The sequence below is a fragment of the Merops nubicus genome, unplaced genomic scaffold, assembly GCF_000691845.1.
Source record: "Merops nubicus isolate BGI_N331 unplaced genomic scaffold, ASM69184v1 scaffold5383, whole genome shotgun sequence".
Classification (NCBI taxonomy): domain Eukaryota; kingdom Metazoa; phylum Chordata; class Aves; order Coraciiformes; family Meropidae; genus Merops; species Merops nubicus.
Genome location: NW_008599465.1, coordinates 68,784 through 86,354, shown reverse-complemented (window position 1 = coordinate 86,354; position 17,571 = coordinate 68,784). Strand labels below are relative to the sequence as shown.

General features: G+C 38.3%; 1 protein-coding gene across 1 annotated transcript in view; it reads right to left on the bottom strand.

Annotated features, from left to right (window-relative positions):
• CLASP1 (cytoplasmic linker associated protein 1) overlaps positions 1-17,571 on the bottom strand; it is a 129,409-nt gene that overhangs the window by 43,598 nt on the left and 68,240 nt on the right. Inside the window, exons 22-27 of the mRNA XM_008937384.1 lie at positions 10,601-10,704; positions 6,950-7,194; positions 3,588-3,651; positions 2,968-2,970; positions 1,817-1,980; positions 798-876 (exon numbers count right to left, since the gene is read on the bottom strand). Coding sequence (XP_008935632.1) covers positions 798-876; positions 1,817-1,980; positions 2,968-2,970; positions 3,588-3,651; positions 6,950-7,194; positions 10,601-10,704 — 659 coding nt within the window. The remainder of the gene's footprint in view (positions 1-797; positions 877-1,816; positions 1,981-2,967; positions 2,971-3,587; positions 3,652-6,949; positions 7,195-10,600; positions 10,705-17,571) is intronic.

Below are 17,571 nucleotides of genomic sequence, written 5' to 3'. Positions count from 1 at the left end.
AACCAAGAGAAACTTTCTACCCTGGGTGAATTTTGTGTTGCAAGAGTCTGTAAGCTGGAAATACGTATGCTTGCTTGTGTGTTCACATAAGAACATCATACTCCACCACACTGTTTCCAGCAGTGGTTACTGTTCCAGATGCCATATAATAGCTTTTGGTCTCAAACCACATGCCTGATGCTGGAGTCTCAAAAGACCCAAAATTCAGGAGACTGAAGAAAGAATACTTGAGTCCTTTGGCATCCTGGATATTCCTGTCTCTGGAAGATAAATGCATATGACTTTCAGAGTTTACAGTGTTCCTATAGCTCTGAAACAGCAATCTCCTGGAAAACAGTCTGTGTGACAGTATCAGTAACAGAAAGCTTTTTTTTTTTTTTCTCCAAACCCTAAATGTGCTCTGTCTGATCTGTGCACCAAGAACTTGTTAAAGTGCACCTAGGGTCCCAGCTTCCCAGCTGTTCAAACAGGGTCTGGTCCCTTCTGTCCTGCACAGCCAGGTTTTCTTCCCACAAAGACCAGGGTGAAGCATTTACACATTTCCATGTGTAAATTTAATACGTTCTGCTGTGCTTAAAGCCCACCTCTTACTGACTTATGGGACCCTATTTTAAAATATTTTTATTTATTAAAATGGAGAGTGAGGCAGTTAATCAAAGTTTCCAATATAATTTCTGTATCATGCAGGTACTTAAAATTATTTATCTTACCATGAGTTCTGTGCTTTATGGTTTGCCTAACGTGGCAAGCTAAGACAACCATATTCATGTTTTAGTGAGAAGGCTTTTAATACTGACCTTCAAGTTTGGTGTTTGGGTCTGATCTACAATAAACCTCATCAAAATGTTAAATTGTTGATCAAATGGAAAAGAATCCCTGTACAGAGAAAACAAAGGCAAAAATGTAATGCAAGAAACTTTCAGGACTAAATTTGATACACAAGAACACAATAGATTTCAACATCTATCATGCTTTTCTTCTTAACTTTACCATCAGCCAGAGAAATTCCAAGTCTAAGACTTGGATCCAAGTCAAGGATTAGCTGATTATCGATTTAATACTGGAGGAAGCTGCTAAATTAATACGTGTATACACTGTTACTCTAACTGCTCTCAGTACACATATCCAGTTCTTGGCACAGCTGCCCATTCCTTCTTCATTTCAGGCTATGTTTGGTTCCCTTATCACTAGTAGCAGCCTGGTTTATCTTGTCCTCAGAGTTCACACCCAGTTTTAATTTCTCTCCTTTTTTCCCCTACTTTATTTTATTTTCTCCTGGATTGCTACTACTTTCTTTTAAATTATTCTATTTCCAGAGTGAGCTGAACTTTACTGTACAGTTCTAAGGATGTCCTGTTCTGGGCATCCTTGGAAAGGGACATGGACTACAGAATTGGTGTGTGTATTTCAGTAGCATTCAAGGTCTTATTCTGACATTACCATTATTTGCTGTTTGAAAAACATGAAAGATGCTCTAAATTTGTGGTAAAGCACCATTCATATTCTGAATACTGCAAAACTTTTTTCCATCAGTCAAAAACAAAATTGGCATCTAAGGATACACACAGTAAAGATAGTCAGTTATACATTTTAGATGTTATGCTTTAAGGTATCTAGTTAGAAAAGAGGCAGGTCTTTTTAATTCAATACTTGAAAGATCATGACATAAATTTGCTCTCCTTTATTCTGGTATTAATCAATTTTGAGCCCTCAAAATACACAGCACTGCTGTACTTGGGTTTCCACAGTGTTCATCAGATGCCCTCCCATAATCCCACAAAAACCTCTATAACATTTGCCATACAGGTTACTCTACCTGGTGACATCCAGAGCTTTTTGAACTTTTGCCTGCACAGACCCCAGCAAATCTGCTCCCATTTTCTTTAACAACTGTGTCAGGAGAACAAAAAGCCAATCCTGCAAGTCATCTTTATGAATAATGATGAAATCAACCAGAGTTTCCAGAAACATGCTGAAGACCTATAAAAAACCCAAGTGTCACAAAAAGCAATATGGTGCTTTAAATAAAAATAATAAAAAGGTATAGGTTTGAAATCTGAGTTTCAGGATGATTTTGTTATAGACAATTGCATGAATGAATGATTTCAGTGATTACATTGCTCTAGGGAAAAAAAAAAAAAAAATCAGACAAGACATGTCTAAAATGTGTCATATTAAAATACCACAAGAAACAAATGAAGGAAGGTGGTAGAATACACTTACTCTCTGATGTGAATTCCACAGCAAAGCAGGCCATGCAACAGAACAAACCACTCGTTAGTACACAGTGATCAAGGTTGATTGTTCAGATGCAATTTGTCAACAGATAAAAGATGCATTCACTGAAAGTTTACAATTTCTTAAAACACAACCTCTTCTCCGCAGAGTTACTTAAAACATAGTATACTTTGGATCAGATCCAGTCTCCTTAGTCACTAAAAGTGATATATGTTTGTATGTAACAAAGTTTATATAAGTTTAACACCACAACTAGTTTGTAGCAATAATTCTATTAAAGCAGTGCCCATGACAGATCATCCACTGCCACAGAGGACATTCTTGAGTCTAGTGTGCAATGAACCTTCACCTGATTCAGAAATCTGAAATATTTTGTGAACATGTAGCTAGGCCTTTGCCCTTTCTATAACATATTGAGCCTTTGAGAACCAAAACATTAAGACTTGAGAAGTAGGAACTGCCACACTTGGCAAGGCCTGTGGGACAGCTGGTCCAGACAAATTATGGCCTAAAATGTTCACTTTGAGCAAGACCCGTGACAGGCAACTACGCTTGCCAGAGGATCTCCACCTGACCACCAGTTATTAATACCAGTTTTCCAAGCAGTCTGAAGTACAGTCACACAACTTATTCTTTCTCAAACTGTACTTAACCCTACAGCAGATGTTTTTACCCAGCCATTACTGGTTGCCCTCAACCAGCATCCCTCCTCAGGGAAGGGCATGGAACTCTCTTTTCCTGTCTCCCTGCTCCTGCTTACCTGTTGACAGAAAACCACTGGCTCTGAATGTTCTTATGGGCCCAACCTCCCCATTCTCAGCCTGCTTATTTTTAAGAGATGCCTATAAATTCTTGCCATGGCCTTCAACTTCCAAGGTCAGTCTTATGAAAAAGGCAAAGTGACTATACTAAAGACTAATTATGCGATCCAGAATGATATTTTGGTGAGACCTCATACTACTCCCAAGTGGATATAATACAAAAACTTCAGCGACTGTGATGCTGAACTATGGCTCAGTACCCTTCAGGGATCTCACTCTACTGTGTAACACCAAGACACTCCCTAAAGAAGTACAGATAAAACTGAACTTCTCATTCCAGGAGCTGACACCTGAAAAGCATTAGGCTGCATTGCTCTGTGCATTGGGAAGCACAGAGTAGCCAGTTCCTAGCAACATATACTGAGACATACTCCTTCACTGTAAAACAGATAAACTTCAAGAAGATTTAGAATTGCCAGTTTCCCTGGCAGATGGCAGGGGTACAAATACAAAACATTCGTCTTGGAACAGTGTCAACTGTGCACACATGGTAATGTAAGAGAGCAAGCCAAGTCTTTGTCATCTTACCTTGCTGTGAGGGTCAGCAAACATGCGAGTAAATATTTCACATAGCCTTTTTAACTCGACTCGGCTAAAATACAGAAATAAAACATGATATTAATGCTAAAGCCTTTAGTTGCAGCAAAAAAGCTAATAAATAGTAACAGTGGAGAGATCTAACCTCCTTCATTTAAATGTTACTTAACTCACATCTTGAAAATTCCATATCTAGGTAAAGTCTTAACTGGCATTCCAGTTTAATTCCTGAGATCATCAGTCTTACATTAATCTAATGAATAATTTTTAAAAATCATAAGCCAGGCACTTGTATTTTGTGCTGCTTCTATTTTCTTCTACATTCAGGATTGCAGAAGACAACTTGAAATGTGCACATTTAGGAGGCGTTTACTTTCTGCCTGCATCAAGGTCACTGACTCCCTGAAACACAGGTCTTCTGCAGCCTAGGAATAGGTTTCTCAAGTCTTCCTTGTGTCAGGGAATTCAAATTTTCAAGTAAAATCAGAACTTTCATGCTGTTTGGGTATATACTAATCAAATATTTTGGTCAAAATTTTCAGTTGCTTAAGTATAATCAGTCTAGAAACACACAGTATTAACAGATACCAGAACTGACTCCAAAGTCTGAGAGCACACTGGCACATTGAGGAGGCAAATACATAGGAACGGAAGACAGATTAACAAGTGAGCAATGTAGTAAGTCAAAAGATAACTAAATCAAGGCACAATCTAAATTCCTGCCAATAAGAGATTATTAGGTGCTCAGTAATGCTCTGTAATGCTCTTTTTATGCCAGGGAAAAAGAAAGTTGTGTGGGTCCCTTTCATAAGATACTGAGTTTGAGTCAAATGTAGAAAAGTTTGCCGCCGAAGCTCTTATTTGCAACGTACTGAAAATACAAGTCTTAGCTTTCCTGAAAGGCAAACTGCCAAAGAATACAGAAGTTTTGCTTGTTTACTGTGCAAACAAAAATAGAGCAAGACGGTTAGATAATACTTCCTGCATACTATGGATTCAGTTAGGTATTTTTCACAATTAATATGAAACCAGAGCAACCAGTGAAACGTGCATAGATTCCTCAGAAAATACATTCAGGTTTTGACTATGTGTTCCCTTTTTCCAGAAAGATATTAATTCTACAGTCCACCAACATCTCTCTCTCTCAAAATAAGCTTCAAAGAACAGGCCAGAATATGCTAGTAGCCTACAGCTCTTTTATGTTAGCTTGCTTCTAAGTGACACAGGACATTTTTTCAAACAAACTGATGCAAGGAAGACATCAAATTTTAAAAGGGCACAAAACCAATGGTCTCAAGAGCTTGATGCAGAGGAAAAAGTCTTCATAATGATGCCACAGCAAGCTGTCAGCTTCATGCACGATGAGAATGCACAGTCTCAAAATGACTACTCCACAACACCCTCCTGACTTCATTCAGATTGCAGCTCTCTGAATGAACCCTTATTTATCCCTTCAAGGAATTTTCTTTCTAGGCAAAGGTTACATGAAGACAGCAAGTGTAAGCGTGTCTCTTCCTAAAAGCTCATGAACCTGAGGCAACAATGCAAGTACTAAACCGAAACAGGCAGTGGAAGAATGTTTCCTTAAGGGACATGTCAGCGTTTTTTATTTAGAAGACCTTACAGGGACCTGTCCTAGTTTAGAGAACAAGGCCACATGAAGCTGCATGAAACAAGAGGGTAGGTAAGTGTCCTACCACGCTGTATGTGCATCCTTCTGGATATGTCATCCCAGCTAACAGAACATCCATTCAGAGTACTAAAGAAAACCTAGCCACATCACTGCCTTTTATGAAACCTGTTATACCACATTAGAAGCTATCAGGTTTAATTAGAAGACAGACAGACTTGTCCCTTGGACTAATGACCTTGATGATTCTCTGCAAGATGCCGTGGGAACAAACAAGATGATAAAATCTGATCATTAGAATAGGCACCAGATCAACCTTGAACCAAGGAGGAAGCAGACTGAAAGCAAACCAAAATGAAATATGATCTAGAAAACTAAACCCAGTATCAAATTAAAAAATAACTCTGCAGGAGTGTAGTTTCTGGTACAGGTTTATAAATAATTCAGGATTAAAGCTAGAAAACTTGCTAACTTGACAGACTAGTGACAGCAGTGCAGTTCAAATAGTGCAACCAGCAGGGTTGCAAACAGTAGTTTAATTCTACCGGCCTTTCTGCTAAGAGCTATTCATCTGGATAAAAATATCATCCAACCTTCACCCAAGCTTCTCAGCATTTCCTCCTTTGGAACTACCCCCAGCGGTACTCAAAACCCTGGTTATAGTCCTTACACATCTTTGGGGTAAAATCAAAGTCTCACCCAAGTGTTTCATACAAGTATATGAGATGCCACAGTTTCTCCAGACAATCCATTAAAATAAAGAAAATCAAAAAAGACTTGTAAGTGGACCACATCAAAAAGCATCTCTGATCTAGAGACTAACTAACCATACTAAAAATCTGTAGCACTTCCCACTTAAGGGCTGTGCCACATCATGGGAAGTGATAGGGTATTTTAATGATGGCAAGAGAACAAAATTTCCAGGCCTACTCTCAATACATTAATTTCACCTGCTAAGATGAACCATCATATATTTTCAGCCAGTGTGAAAGTCTTTTAAAATGCACAAATCCAAGTAGGTAGGCTATGAACCATAAAATGACCATTTATAAACTTGGTCATAATTTAAGTACATAATATTAATAACAGGAAAACAAGAATGTCACAGCTAGTCATGAATGCTATCTTCAAAGAAGCCAAGAGCTTGTTTCCAAAATACTTCCACCACAAACTAAGGGTGAAAAGCCTACGGCTTGAGAGCCAGTTGACTTCAGTTAATGTGACCTGTGGCCCTATAAAGTTTCCACATGACTTGGGCAATTCTAAGATCTGTTTTAATGTGTCACGTGCCAAAAGTGTTTAAAGGGCTTATGTAGCTTTCAACAAGGGAAGAAGGTCTGTCTCTCCTACCATAAGCTAAGTTTCAGTTGGTACACCTACTACATTACCCTAAGAAACTTCACTCAACATTATAAGCTACACCACTTATAGGAAACTCAAGTTGCTGATACAAGAGTTTTCAAGGTTACAAACAAAATCTATCTGTAATTACACCTAATACAGGCTTCAGAAAGTCACAGGAATCATAGAATACATTATTGCTACAAATTTAATACATAATATACTGACAACACAGTAGAAATTTTTCCCAAATTAAAGTCCCATATAGTGAAGACAAAGCCTTCACAGGTGAGACTGTCTCCGTAAGGTAGGTACATATTACTAACTTCTGACTGTAGCCATCTCTTGTGAATGACTGACACTATAAAACTATCAAGGTCACCTCAGTGTCCGCTGGCTTTTCAGCAAGTTTTGAAGACCTATGAGTCCCTCTTTCCTTTCAGACCAGTTGGAGCTGGCACAGTGGTTCAGGACCTCAGCCACATCTTCAGTCTGGCGCAGGTAGTGTGGGATGCCCCCGTTCCTGGAGCCATAGGAGCGCTCTGAGCAAGCACTCGACGCATCGCTGTTAGCGTCATCATCGGAGTACATCCCGTAGGGTTCATATCTTCTTCTCACTGGCTTTTTCTGGAAAAGGGCAGGATCGGACTTAGTAAGTTATAGCGCTACAGCAATGCCTAAACAAGAACACTCTATCTGTAATCACTAAAAGGAAGACTAATGCTACTGTTATACTGACAAGAGTTTTGTTTGTTTGCTTTTTTAAGAGACATCACCAAGCACTGCCTGCTTACCTCTCACAGTAGAGCAAGACAGATCCCACTGATTTCAATGAGACTACTTGTGTGACTAAGGGGACCAGGGCCTGCCTTCCCCAGCACAAAAGAAAGGTAGTTAAGCCCAGCAGAATTAGTTACTTATAGTGATATCATGTGTTGTTTTATTGTCAGTAATGGTCAGTTCCATTATTATAGGTTCTATGATGATATAATCTCTACTTCAAGAAAAAACAAAAAGATAAGAAAGAAAGAAAGAGCTGAAGGAATCTGTGCTGGCATGCACAGTCACTTTGATATTGATAATGAAGTGACTCTAGAAATGCACTGGGATATAGGAGATGACAATTTCTCTGTTAGTTTGGGTTAGGATTTTTCCAGAGGCTGCTAAGGGAGTTGAGTACTCAAATCCTACTAATTTCTATAGCATGACATTAGAGGACCCAACTCCCTTAGGTACATCTCTGACAACCTTGACCCTTACAGGAAGGATATTAGAATAATTACAGTAGCAAAACAAATCATATGCCATACTACAAAAACTCTTAAATGAACCTCAAGAGAACAAGATTGATAAGAAAATGTATCAGAAAAAGGTCATCTATATTCTAAATTGTTTGTCACAGAATTCCTTCCAGTGTCCAGTCCTGCAGTTCTTGGACTTGTGAAGCTAGCAGAGTTTGGCTTCCACTAGGACTGCAGGATTGAAGCATAGAAATTAACTCAAATGCAGTATCATGAGTGTCAGCAACAAGGTGGGGAAAGTTGGAAAGTAGAAATAAAAAGTCAAGAAAGCACTAGTACCTTGCTCCTGGAGTCTCCTAACAGCTGTAGGCAGGAAAATATTGAAGGGTGGGAAAAAGCATAGAGAATTATGTCAGAAGCTTATGTAGGGTTTGTTTTTGCAACAAAAACGTATAGCAAATGTGTCTTAGCAAATTAAAAAAAAAATACAGTTTATGCAAAATAAAAGTGGGTATACAACGCCTGACTTTATTGCTTGACTTTTGCACTACTCATACAGCCTACAATTTCTGTTAGGGAGCTTTGAAGTGAGATTATCTGTCAAGTTTTTTTTGTAATGGCAGATCTATATACAGCACCTCTTTTCCTACTTTTCAGAAATGCTGTTCTGAAAGATACCACAGTATTTACATTTTATGAGCAGTATTTGATTTTAGAGTCTTGGAAAGAAATTCTGATGTCAGGAAACCACTATCTACAGTACAGCACATTTGATCAACTTCACTTAACCAAGTTCTCTTTCAACTCACAGTTCCTACACCACCCTTTTTTGAAGCTTAGCTTCTTTTAAGATCCCCTGGCTGGCACCCCTGACTTCAAAGGCCTTACTTAACACCAGCTTCCAGTGCCCTTTGAGCTCTTCTGACAGATCTGAACACTGATTCCTAGCACAGACACTGTGGGTTTAGGCCAAGTCCACCTCTCAAACAGAAACTGTGAATCCAACGGGAATTCTACACAGGGAGCCAAGGTCACAAAATGACCCACTGCATTTTGCTTAAACTGAGTATTTGGCCAACACCATCTTTGAAGAAGTTCTTTCCATTTTCTACTACAGGGAAAGGAATACTCCTCTCTAAACAAGGTGGCTGGACAGAAGCTGGCATCACACTACTGTCTCAAAAGGAGTCTGAACAGAGTTTGTAAATTGCTTGTTGTGAGAAGATAATGAAGAAAAATTGAAATAGTGGGAAAGAAGGGGACAAAAAGATCATGTTGCATCCCATAAAGTCATTCAAATTCAGATTGATCAACTAAGTCAGCAGCACCACTTAGTTTCCAGCTAGACTTAAGGATTTTCCTTTTAAGTGTACAACCTTTTAAGATTTTAACATTGTAGTTCAATGTTATTTAGTTTAAAAGACTGCAATATTTAAAAGGGAATTCTAAGTCTAGCTGAAGATTAAGTCACACCCAAAGATATCTCAGAGATCAGCAGTGAACTGAAACACTGACCCTCTCCTCCCTCAAGAAACCTGTATTCAGCAACTGCTTATATCCAGGAATACAGCCTGATTTCATTTACACAGGCAAACCATCACCTAATAATTATGCCCTAAACTGCTCTGGTGGCAAATTTGAGGTGTTGAGAGTAGATACCTGCTCACAAACTGTTGTATTTGGTAATGAAAATGCCCACTAAAGATTCATCCTACTAAATGCAATAGTGCCATCTATTATATACTGTCCTACCTTCACACTATTCACAAATACTTTTTTAAAGGAAAGGCAGATTCTGTAAAAAGTGACATTTCTCTAGGAGTGCTCTAATAATCATCTAGAAATGGAGGTGACATAACCATGGTGATAATCAAATATAAAATCAAAAATGTTAGCCATCCTCAGGGAAAGTGAACGAGGAAACAGAGAAAGGACACTAATCACAAACTCTAGAGACATGGTTCCTTCTCCATAAAGAGAAATTTGGGATAACTGTCTGCAGATACATCAGCAAATCCTCCCCTCAGCTCTGGACTAGAGCTGGAGAAGACCCAAGGTATATTGGTACCCAGGTAATGCTGTAAAACAATTGCTCCTGCCTCTACACATGCTCTCTCCCCCAAATACTCAAGGTAAATCTGAAGGCTTATCTTAACACTAGTCTTCTGAAGAGCAGAAGACACTTTCTGTGTTCTAGCCGAGAGATATTATAGTACAGTAAGATTACACAGGACAGTAAATTTTTTTAAACTGACAATAAATTTACTTGGAAATGCACTGAATATTTGAAAGTACTAGCAGCAAACTAGACAAAACCACACCAATTTAACTGCCTGAGATGGTACCTATTACAGGCAAGCCACGTTATGAGCTGATCTGAGCATCTAGCCAGGTGCAAGTAACTTCTGAAATTTCAGTTCTTGTTGAAACCTGATCAGGAATTGACACTAACAGAGAAGAACACTGCGTTTTTCTGACAAAGTCTTCATGTAGGTAATGGGATTGATAGATATCCCTGAGCTCACCGGTCCCAAGCACCCCACAGTGCTGTGTACATCCCCTGACAGCCAAGTGAAAATAAACAGCTGATTCAACCCATCTAACTAATATGGAATAAGGAAACAAATATTGCTGCCAACATACCCAAAGACAAACCAGCAGAAGGTAACTAACTCTACGGCATCAGACACTGGCACAATCAGAACAAAGCTATTGAGAAACAGGAGAACGTACGTACAGGTAACTTCAAGGCACTTTCCGGGGTCGGAAGCATTTTGTATGTTTCCTCTTACCAGTGCATCGGCCACGGCAGCCTCCAGATCTGTGCTTGTGCTCAGGACTCGCATGGCATTCACAGAAGCAGGCATCCTGCCTGGCTGTCCGAGTCCAAACCGGTCTGCACAAAAGACAACATTGAAAGGGACTGTTAAATGAATTCACATTCACTTGGAATCCTAATCAGGTGCCCGAGCAGCTCTCCCCACAGGCTCTGGGAACTCGCAGTGCTTTTCCATTAAACACTCTTTTATCCACAGCTCTAGAGAGTTTGCCATTACAGTAAGAAATAAACTATTGTTTGTTGGGCCCCAGAGACAATTTTGGATCCTCAGGGCAATTTTTTATATTTTTTTTTAAGCTGGGAAGCAAGGCATCTATTTTGTGTTTCTTTTTGCACAGAAATTGTTTCAGAGTCTTATTTTAATGTCAGAGGCAGACATGTCGGTCCCAGTCTGGCGCTCTCAGAAATCAAGAGAAAGCTTCTCATTAACTTCAGAGACAGAACCGTGCCCAGCGCCAGAACATGTTAACACCTGAGCACTCACCCATCCTGCAGCTTTTTCTCAGGCAAGGATGGGAGACTAGCAGCACCAGGTTAGCTTATTTTATGTCCCAAGGCTTGATTAACCACTAGAACATCCCTCTGTGCCCCACAGTATAAAAATAAGGTTTATGATTTACTTGTGAAGTGACTCCAATTTCTTTTATTATTGTTCTTTAGAAGCAGTTTAATAAGCAGCCATTTAAAAGCTCTATGATATATCAAAACTGTTTGGTTTTGGTTTTTTTTTCCTTTCTTCTTCTGAATTTGATGGCAATGCTCTCAATGACATCCAAAGCAACAAAAAAGTCTACCAAGAAATTTACTGAAAATATTTTCTTTGGTCAATGGCCAAATTCATAAAGGCATGCTAGCAGGGATACAACAGAGTCAGTGACTTGAGTATTATGGGCCATGCTCTGGCAGCACAGCCCTTCTAGGTGGAGGTAGATAGATGCTGTATTACTGGGATTCTAGCTCCAGTCTGTAAGCAGAAGGAGATTTGGTTTGGCATTTCAAGGTTTTATTTCCGTGTGGGTTTGTCTTTGCTCAAGAACTGGGAATATCCCTCCTGGGACATACTTCACATCTCTGTCCCCTGGACCAGCACATGTCAGTAAGAGTTTTGCCAGCAAATGGTGCAGGAATCAAGCTCTGTGAATTCATTTAATAGACCTCCAGATGTTCCACACTGGAGGCAGATACCAAGCAGCAAGAGAGAGCTATCAAGTCACAGGTCTTTTATAAGTTCACCTATACTTAATTTAACAAAGGAAAAATACTCTATCAAAATGTGTAGTTTTATCATGGATTTCCACAAAACTGAGGTCAAATATGATATTAAGCAGCTTTATTTTTTTTTGAAAAAACACTGAGCTTATCACAAAACATCATTGCTTTCATCTTTAAAAACCTACTGCACTGAAATATCTTTTAAGGAATTAGCTCACACTGACATGCATAATTTAAATCAGAGACTGAAGTTTGCTAGTCTACTGTCCTAATTCCAAAGCTCTGCCCAAGTGTGTCAGAGATTAAGTTACTGAGGGGAAATAGGGAAGATTTCTAAAATATGAAGTATTTTGAGCAAAAAAACCCAAACCTTAAGACTAGTATTCATTTCAAATAGAAGTGTTATCTATCAAAATTTACTGTTTCCCAGAGTTATGTACCCAGACAAGACATTTCTGATTTACAACAAAAGCACATTTTCTACAAAACACATTACAAGGGGAAAAAGAAAAACAAACTTCTTAGAACTACTGCCAAAAAGTAATCAAATCATGACATTTCACAAAGAAATAAAAGTTGTATGTGTTATTACTATCCCCTTTTTTAATGCACTTGGGTTGAAGAATCAATCCAAATATTTAGGTGAAACAGTACTTCATCCCTAAAAATAGAAAGATCTGTACAGTCTTAATAGAGCCACAGAGAAGATGATAATGCATGAGGTCTGATTGAAAATAAAATCACTACTATAGAGCAATATACTACAAAGGTGTCCGAAAGACAGGTATTTTCCTAAGTAACTGATATCTGGTACAGTAGAAGGATTGTAAATGTTGGAGACAAGTTCTGGACTCAGTTTTATATTTAAACCCAACTCAGACGTTACTCAAGTGTAACTAAGATCAGAATTTGGCTTTAACTTTTGAAATAACATAGCATAAAAAAATACCACTGATATTTGTTTTAATGTAAATTTAGTATTTACATTAGAAAAGGGAAGATAGTTTGGTTTTTATTTTTCAAATGAAAAACAGAATGACAAAGTAATTCAGTTGTAGATCAGTTTAAATACCCAGCATAAAGAAAAAAAATTGAGCTTTTTTAACAAATTAAGTACAGTGCGGCATGCTGACTTTTATCTGCCTCCAAAGCTATCAGGAATTTTCTTAAATACTTCTTTCAATGATCTTTAATTTGAAAACAGCCAAGTCACTCTGGGCTTCTCCCCAAGACACTGTTGCCATACCTGAGTGCAGAAGTTACATCTTAGGAGAGACCTTGGCAGAGCTCTAACACTGGGCTATGAACACATCTGGCTCCAGGAATAACCAGTACAGGTAATCTAAATGTTACTGGGCAAGAAGTAAGCAGAGTATGCTCTGGCCACATTCCCTTGTCTCCCTGGCTATATTCATTATACTTGTTACAAACTTGGGGAAAATTCTCAACTATTATTTTTTGGCCCAATTTTTTTAGGGAGATTTTGGGCTTATTTAGGACACAGGTAACCAAAGAGAATTTGATTATGTTTTGTACCAAACCACAGGAGCCAAGCACGGAGTGACCACCTCAGGAAGCTGAATGCAAACAAAGCTTAAATAAGTGTTATGATTGAAGTACTATAAATATTTTTTATTATTTTTGCTAAACGCAAGTTAAAATTTTAATTTTGAAAAATGCCAGTCAAAGCATCTTGCATCATTTCTACTGAGTAACCTGATAATGCACATGTTTTGAGAGTTTTAGTTAAGTCATAGCCATTTAACTAGACTCATGAGAAATGGAGTACTTTTCATTCCCTACCTGAAGGGGTTAATTAAATTTCAGTATCACCAATTTCTTACACAATTTTGACCTCCAAGAAAACACCGAAGCCCTCATCTTCTACATCTTTGTCATCAGAATTACAACTCTACTGTCCCAAAGCTAGCAGCCTTCATTCATTTCTTTTTAAGAAACACGGTGAAATATCCTGATTTCAAAGTGAGTTACAGGTTAACCACAACTGTGAATTCAGCACAATGGTGGGGAAAGAAGCAACTGGAATCTGTAGATTTTTCTTATTACATGTAAGCATTTGTCTCCTGATGCAAAGCCCAGTGAAATTAAGGGAACAATTTTTTTCAACAGCTTCCATATGCTTTGGACAAGGCCTTCAGAATTATATGAAGGATGGATCAGCACATGTTATGCTCCAAAGTTCATTTTGAATGCTCATTAGGTGCTTAATTCCTGCTCCTCTTCTCTTTTTTGCAGAGGATCCCACAAGGAATTTCCATTAACAGAGACAGGAGTCCAGAATACTTTGTAATAACTGGGATGAAAACCACTGAGATTGGATCCTAGGCATTGGGAACTACTACACTACTGTAGAGGAAATACAAACAACAGTTGCAAGTACTCTGCATCTGTCAGGATTTAGCCCATGCTGCACAACTGATCCAATTTACAGGAGAATTGAGAAAGCCCTGGATCACCCTTTGTTTAAACGCTGTTCACAAAACTCCTAAAATACATAAAATTAAAAACATCCAATAAACAAAATTCAAAACAAAAAGCCACGTTGACCACAAGCAGAACAAAAAGCCCCACAGCGGTGAGAAGCACATGCTGAGTGCTGGCTGATGCACGTGATGGCCAATGTTAAGATGGTGTACAACGAAACTACGTATAAGAAGCGGATTCATGCAGTTAGCGCTTGTTCACCTGACTGCCCAACAGAATCAGCAGTGGAGAGAGCACTAGTGGACCTGGAATGACGTCGAGAAGCTGCAAGTAGAAGGAATGGCAACACCCACAGGATTAACACACATTTAACCTGAGACAGAAAATGCCACAATCCAAAGGGGATGCGTGTGACCGCTACCAGTAAAGGTGTTTCATAGTGACAGGGGAATGACGCTGTATATGAAAGCATAACAGATACAGTGCAAGCCCCACAGCGACATCTCCATCTGTAGCTTCCCCCTTTCCCCCATGACTGTAAACATGGTGCATGACAATACTCATTTGTAACAGTCCCAAACTCGGTGCAGTTCAGCAAGAAAACCCCAGTGCATATCAGTCATGTTCCAGACCCACAGACCTGGAAGACTGCCATCATGAGAATGTGGAACACACAACTACAGAGCAGGATTTAGATGTGTCTGATCTAAACCCCAAAGTGAAGCCATAATGAATGGTCACGAATTGTGCTTGCAGGTATTTTTCCACAACTTTCTAGCCTATGCATAAAAAAACAATGTTAACAAAGAGAATGAGTAACCACATAAGTAGAAAGAGTCATACAGGGAGGTCAGCCAACCACTGCATATAGGTCTTTGGGTTGGGTTTCTCTTCCAAGTAAACACAGGTATACATATTGTAGCTGTTGCTACTGCTAAAATCCCTTGCTTTTAACAAATTTTGCATACATGTTTCTTGAATCTAAGTGTATGCACATGCACAGACGACCCAAATATGCACATTGTACACTGATCTAGAATTACACCACATGTATACAATTTGTCAACAGCAATGGAGCACACACAGTAGCAGAAGAGCTGAAGCCAAGTACAGCTTCCACTTCAATTCCCAGTTGTCAGCAGCACATCAATCACAAAAAAAGCCTTGAGATGTTTACCATTCTTGGATTCAGCATAACAGTGAGTTCTTTATGAAAGCAACTAGGAAGTTGGTCCAGTCATTCTCAAATTACAAAAGTTTAGTTTTTCTAAAGAAGTTTTTCCTGTGTCTAGCAATGATATGCTCACCTAGCTCAAAGCAACTGACCCAAGAAACTGATGCTCGTTTGAGCAATTTATCACCACAGACTTACTGAAGGCCTCGTTGCTTTAACATCATTACCAGTACTGTCAAAAAACTGAAAAAGTAAAGCAGAGTCACCTTCCAATACAAACAGGCTTTGTCAAATATGCACATACATGTGCAGTAGAAAAATCTCAAGTTTTCCGTTCAAGGCAAAGCATTCAGAAACACAAATACTAATATTATAAAATAGAAGTCAGCAAAGTGAGAACAAGAAAATTTAAAGTTTTTTTTTTCCCAGCCGTGAGATCTTTACTAAAAACTATACAGAATATGCGTCATGGTCTTTATGGAGAACACATGCATTTATTCAAGAGAACAATCCCACTGACACCATAATTAACTCATTAAAAATTTGCAGGATTAGTGCAGGATTATGGACTGAACTTCACAATTAAGATTCTGAGCTTGCAATTAATTGCCTTCTCCCAAGCCATCCGCTGTGCCCCTGTGGACGTCACTGCAAGATCAAGGCCCATGAAGAAACAGAAGTAATAAAAAAGTCATTACATCTCTGCAAGGAGGCCAAGTGTAGAGTGACTCTTCATTGTTTTTTTCCTAATTTAGGACTCAAGATGCTTGGTGCATAGACATGCATACCTGCACAGCAGCCCCGAAACAAAGCAGAGCAATCTGCAAGGTCAGGATGTCAGCATTCACGCTGACCATAATACCATTAAATATAAGACTCCTGTTGCTTACAGAGAGCTAGCTTAAGTATAACTCAATAATATACAAATTAATCTTTATGAGCAAAAATAGATCACATACAGTAGGATTATATAATCTTAGCATTAATGTAAAATAAACTGAGTTCTAGAAATAGTGTCATAGAATCATATTGTTTTGGCATAAATTGACATATATAAATTTATTTCAGATTAATTACATACTACAGAATTAAGAAGTTCATTAACATGTTTGAGCTTAAAGCATTCCAATGAAAAGAAAAAAGACAGTAGGATAACTACTATATTGGGTTACTATTACATTGATCCTCACGTTACCTTAATGACTTAACAACGTCGTTTTAGAAATGCATTAATCTTTGGGTAATTAAATATCCTAACCTAAAATGAAATTACCCTCTCCCCACAATAAAATTTGTTACAGTGTAATACACATCTGTAACTGAAGTTTTATAATCAGTGTAAAAGTCAGACTCGGTAGTGGTGGTGGTGTACAAAATTCACACCAACTGTGACTGTGGTATAGTGCATTTATTTTTCAGAACAAGAGTTCAGGACAGTACGTCAAATAATCTGTTTTCAATAAAATAAAACACAGCACAATGACAAAGAACGCTGACAAGTTAACCCTGAAATCCAGCCTGTTTATATACTTTGGCTGGAAAAAAAAAAGCTGCATCCAAAATCGAAGCTAGGAAGGTAACTATAAAAATGAGCTACAGCTGCGTATCTACTATTCCTTTATGGCTCTGGTGTCAAATCAGCTTCATTTAATCAAGAAAAAGTTAATCTGCCTTAAAGAGCTATGAATCAAGTTCTGAATGCTAAGTAAAACTCTTCCAATTTTTCACCCATAAATGAGATATTACAGATAATGCAAATAAGATTATTTTATAGCACAATATAGTTCAAAATAATGAAGCTTTGAACCCCAAATCCTCAAATATTAACTTGTAGATTCCATTCTATACCACTGAAATCAATGGGATTTTTGCCAATGATTTCATATGCATGAAGACAACCAGACTCTGCACTGATAGCCAAATCAATGACAACATTTCATCTTTTAAAATAAACTTTTATAAAGTATACTATGTTAATCAAGTATGAGAACCAAACTGGAAAATTTTGCCCACTTGTCTGTATTTTTTGTAATCTTTTCTCAATATTGTATTAAAGATGCAGAACTGAGCCCAAAATGCTATGTTCCATTTAC